Source organism: Salvelinus sp. IW2-2015, unplaced genomic scaffold, assembly GCF_002910315.2.
Source record: "Salvelinus sp. IW2-2015 unplaced genomic scaffold, ASM291031v2 Un_scaffold8031, whole genome shotgun sequence".
Lineage (NCBI taxonomy): Eukaryota > Metazoa > Chordata > Actinopteri > Salmoniformes > Salmonidae > Salvelinus > Salvelinus sp. IW2-2015.
Window position 1 is genome coordinate 19,303 of NW_019949291.1, and position 5,464 is coordinate 24,766.

The following is a 5,464-nucleotide window of genomic DNA, read 5'->3' on the forward strand; positions in this document are numbered from 1 at the left end:
TCAACACACAGACACACACAACCCCCTGCTGTGGCAGCAAGTGAAGCAAAATAACTCATTCTGCCACACAATCTCTCCTCTGCCTCACTCTGAGTATTCCTATTTTTTCCTCCCTCTCTCCCTCTCTGTAACCCTCTTTTTTCCCCCTCCATTGTTGCAACTCTACCAAAACAAGGGGCAGTGGTGGTGAATTGAGTGACCTTTTCCATTGTTGCGTGTTGTTAAACTGTGTGTTCTGTGTGGAGCCGGTGAGGGCCGTGCAYCACATAGGATCGGGCTTGGCTGTTTGGAAGACATATCAGGTTGGAACTGGCTCCACTTTGGTTTGTTTGTATGGAAATTCTCTATCAACTCATTTGTAGTTGAGTTGTACAACAAATACGCTTTGTACCATTCAAAATGGGCTGTGGTAATACGCTGTGTAGCTATTCTCACCTGGTGCATCGTATTTGATGTTGGCTAAAGAATTAATAACACGGAAAAAGCTTTCACTATATTTACTGTACAAAATASTTTTTTTTATAGTTTTCACAAAATACATTTAGAAAGCTCCATTTTAAATCAAATTAAATTGAAATATTTAAGAGACAGTTTAGACGTTTCATCTCAGAAGCATTTCTCAGACGTAGACCCTGTATACGTGTCCACGTTCTATGTACACATATTTGAAAAACAACGCAGAACTCAAAAAAGCATGACAGACGACGCTAGAAAACGCCACCCATGGTCTTCAATTATAAATAAGACTGCTGGATTAGTCCGCAGTCACCCATGGTCTTCAATTATAAATAAGACTGCTCAAGTTTGTCCGCAGTCACCCATGGTCTTCAATTATAAATAAGACTGCTGGATTGTCTGCAGTCACCCATTGTCTTCAATTATAAATAAGACTGCTGGATTAGTCCGCAGTCAAACATACTCTGGGTCACTGTAATAGAACATCACATGTTTACAAAATGATGCAACACAAGACTAATATCTTCAACAACAAAAACATTGTGTAATAGATGAAATACAAAGGCTTTGGTCTGTTTTACAATCAACAATGATTAAATTGATATGTACTTGTAAACAACTGCCAAACACTTATGTTTCAAACTTTGTCAAGCATGTTTAATCATAATTATAGGAATGAAATATTTCTAGTTGCACAAAATGATTTGACACATAGGACACTATAATACAACTATACCTAAGAGACTAATTGTACCTGACCTAAAGAAATGTATTTTTATGATGCATGAAAATGTGTAGAAAACATTTATAGAATATTCTTGGGGGGATAAAAATGTAAATGTACTTTTATTGTAGAAATCTTTAGATTTCTAGGGAAGACATACTTAACTTCAGCATGAACAAATTGGATTATATCGAAGACACAGTCTACCATTTAGCGATTCAACTGTTTTACTCAGCTCCTCTGCATTTATAGCTCTTCACTTGGACCGTTAATCAATCCTTCCACCACAGCAGAGTCCATGAACAAGTCTTGAAACCTAGAATCAATCCATCCACCACAGCAGAAGTCCATGAACAAGTCTTGAACCTAGAATCAATCCATCCACCACAGCAGAAGTCCATGAACAAGTCTTGAATGTCCCACTGTCTTTGCAAACTGTTAGTGGTGGTTGTCTGTACAATTCAGGCCAGTACAATTCATGTGATAATGTGGTTGTCTGTGACCACAGTTAAATCCCCAGGCCTATACAGTTCATGTGATATTGCAGGAGTCCGACCCAAAAGGCTGAGGTGGGTGGATTGACAGGAGGTCCTCCTCTGCTGACGTCCATTTTGAAGGAGTATGACCAATAAATAGGTTTAATAAACACACTGAGTCTGTTCCCCACAGCTCTCCTCTCGGGTGATATGCAACAGTTTCGTATGAGTCCACAGACCGTGCAAAGTCTGGTAGAAAGTCTCGATGTAAGCAGATCAAAAAATAGTCATGGCAGAAATCTCTTGGGTTCTCCTTTACCCCAAAAACAAACATGAGACCAACATGGTTTTCTAGCAGTCCATCTATCAGTACTTGATCTGGGTTTTTCATCATAACATACACACGGCCATATACAAACACAAGAGACAGACAGAAAAAAAGAAACAATTACTTGGAAAGTGAGAAAAAAAAWGAAGTTTTTGTTCCATGAAAATGTTAAACACCGGGCACTTTACAGAGGTCCACATTTTGTCTTCTTCCCCCTCTCTTCCCATYGTTGTTCTCCCCAGTCCTCATATGTGCCAAGAGCTACAGAACAACACACTGTCCCAGTGGAAACAACCACACCCTGTAGTCCTAGGGCACTCCCAGAGTCTCTCTCTCTCCTCCACTTCTCTCCGTGTGTGTGTGAGCTCCCAGCGGAGGGCGGTGGGTGAGCGGTTACAGGGTGAAGTAGCTCTTCTCTCTATTGTAGTCTTGACCAGTACTGAGACATGTCAGGCTCGCCGCCTGGGACTTGGACAGGGACAGACACTCCAGGAGAGATGAGTCCTGAGGAGAGAGGGAAGAGAGACACATATCAGTCCAAATGGCCCAGTGTCTCTGTACTGTACTGTGTTTGCTAAAGAGAGCTTGAGTTCAGTCCAAATGGCCCAGTGTCTCTGTACTGGTACTGTACTGTGTTGCTAAGAGAGCTTGAGTTCAGTCCAAATGGCCCAGTGTCTCTGTACTGTACTGGTTTGCTAAAGAGAGCTTGAGTTTCAGTCCAAATGGCCCAGTGTCTCTGTACTGTACTGTGTTTGCTAAAGAGAGCTTGAGTTCAGTCCAAATGGCCCAGTGTCTCTGTACTTACTGTGTTTGGTAAGAGAGATGAGTTCAGTCCAAATGGCCCAGTGTCTATGTACATGTACTGTGTTTGGTAAAGAGAGCTTGAGTTCAACATTTCTTTAGCCTGAGAAATGACCATCATGTTGAGAGATGAACCTACGCCAAATAGGACATTGAGAGGTAAGTCCCGTAGCACATAGCATCCGAGGTTGAGAATGCTTTACTACAGAGCGCACAGCCATAGAGGATAGGTCATTAGAAAGCTTAAAGGAACAATGCAGTAATTTTATCTCAATATCAAATCATTTTCTGTGTAACAATGAAGTACTTTACTGGGATTGTTTTCAATTACAATGTTCAAAAATAAACAAAAATAGCAATTTCTCAAGCAATCATTTATCTAGGACTGTCTGGGACTGAAAACTAGCTGTTATTGGCAGAGAGGTTTGGAACTGTCTTTCTTATTGGTCTATTAACTAATTGACCACCTGGTGATGTCACCAGGCCAAAACTCCATCCCACCAGAACAGGCTGAAATTTCAGGCCGTCTTTTCAAGCAGTTCTTACACGAAAAGGACATTGTCATAATTTCCCAATTTCACAGTTTATACCAACATAGTGTGGAAATATATATAAAAACACAGTAAATCACATTTTTGACTGCACTGGGCCTTTAAGCACAGAGGACTAAGCCTTTGAATTCAGCGATAAGAAGTTTAGCACACAGAACAGTAGCTTTATGAATCACATTGTTTAACACTTCAGGACATCAGTATAAGTTAGCTAGATTGATTGAGGCCTCGCAGAGAGTACAACAGAAATTAATCAAATGAATTAGCGATTTAGCTTAGAGGAAATGTGTCAATGGTCCATTAACCCCTCATGACTATGACCAGTATATATGGCCCTCCACAGCAACGTAATGGGTTGGAACTAAAACCTCCGTCTAGCGTGGTTCAAATGACATATTGCCGTTGAGCTGGAATGGAATGGGGTGCGTTCATGCACTAAGATTAGAATGTCAGGAGAGAGAAAATGGTGTGTAACGTAGAGGTACAGTATGTGTCTGTAGTCTGATCAAAGAGAAAAAAGAAAATGGTGGATTATGGGGAAATGTAGAGCATGAATTAAGAAAGAGAATGTGTGTATGGCTATGCAGCCTCCCCTATTTAAAGGTCGGTGGCAGATGGTTAGTTAGCTAAGAGATTAAACGTGATTTTCATTTTCGCTAATGGCCAAACGTGTTTCGGAACAATGGACTTTCTGCCTACCTGTTGAGGTGGTACCAGAGTGATCATTGATTGGCTGTTCATATGTGCCTGCATATGAGGGGGCGTATATGTGTCGTAGCTCCGCCCATTCACAGACGGACTGGTAGGCAGCATGCAGGAATAGGTCTGGCTGGGCTATAGATAGGAGAGAATAACGTTTAATATATTAGCTTAGCCAACTATATACCCTCTTCAGCTCAGCAGTCAGTCCTTACAGCAATGCCCAGCTAGGGATGCAGGCTGTTATATTCCTTTAGGCATTTAGAAATGTTTCTGACTACAGTTTGATTTCTCCTCAAGCTGTTTTTAGKATTAGAAGAGAACAGAATCATTATACCTACGAAGGTTGATTACAACTAGCTTGGCGATAATGGTATTTGGCTTTTGAAATACAATTGTAACTGTASTATTTKCACATTTCAGACGAGAGCACAACCTAGACATTTGTTGACACAGTTAACGCAGACAGAACAGGGTCAGGGTTAGTTAGTACCTGGTTGTCGACTTACTTGCATAGGCAGGTTGTTGGCCATGGTGAAGCTGGGCATGGGAGGCAGGGCGCTGTACGTGTTGGTGAGGGCCGTGTCAGGTCTGCCCAACATAGACCCAGATGTGAAGGACACTGAGGAAGAAGGGGAGAAATGTTTGGTTCAAATGGGTTACGGTTCATACATTCAGTGATGGCAGACAGGGAGCATAGTGTGAGTAAAGCCACGCCCTCCTTGACAGGTAGCTCAGGGGGTTTTGTTTTTCACTGCTTACATGCATGATTAACCAATGAACCATTGAAAGTAGCCTATATCAGCAAAAATTATTTAATCAACTGTCATTTGAAGCATATGATGAGTTATTATTCAACTCAACTTTATATCAAATAAAAATATCCCTTATACCTATGTTAGTCTATAATTAAGCTGTCTGACGTTGAAATGAGTGGTGGGCCTACTGAAATCTTCCTAATGTTGACCAGTGACCCACTGTGGATGGATGGAATGTTATATGAATGTCGTGCTTACCCGGTGTGGTGGGCTGAGGCATGGGCTGATAGACGCTGGTGCTGAAGCTGCTGCTGATGGGGATGTGACTGGAGGAGTTGCTGGCCTGACGACGCTGGTTCCGGAGCTTCTCCTCCCGCCTCCACTTCGCTCTTCTGTTTGAGAACCASACCTGCACAACAGGTCAATCATACATTAGTCGCGTATGTAGGCTCTTCATGGATTCTTGTGTGTCTTTTTCAGACCAAGCAGCAAAATGTTAATGGAATGCAGTGCAATGCATATTTCAAAATGTGTCCGCTCACCTGTATTCTTGCTTCAGGCAGATCTATTTTAGCTGCCAGTCTTTCCCTCGCGAAAACGTCAGGATAATGAGTCCTTTCAAATTCTGGAATACGATATGAAAACGTATCTTTAGTATAGGCTATGAACAT

General features: G+C 41.7%; 1 protein-coding gene and 1 long non-coding RNA gene across 2 annotated transcripts; both read right to left on the reverse strand.

Moving 5' to 3' along the window:
• Positions 1-482: 482 nt before the first annotated feature.
• On the reverse strand, positions 483-5,418 carry LOC112079452 (paired box protein Pax-6-like; the record flags this gene model as incomplete). The annotated part of the gene is made up of 5 exons (XM_024145404.2): positions 483-2,488; positions 4,036-4,170; positions 4,545-4,657; positions 5,052-5,202; positions 5,336-5,418. Coding segments are annotated over 5 exons (593 nt in total), but the record flags the coding sequence as incomplete, so codon positions are not given.
• LOC139027188 (uncharacterized) lies at positions 2,614-4,025 on the reverse strand. The gene is made up of 2 exons (XR_011479251.1): positions 2,842-4,025; positions 2,614-2,784 (listed from the first exon to the last, which is right to left on the reverse strand). It is a non-coding gene; the product is annotated as an uncharacterized lncRNA (long non-coding RNA).
• Positions 5,419-5,464: the final 46 nt, after the last annotated feature.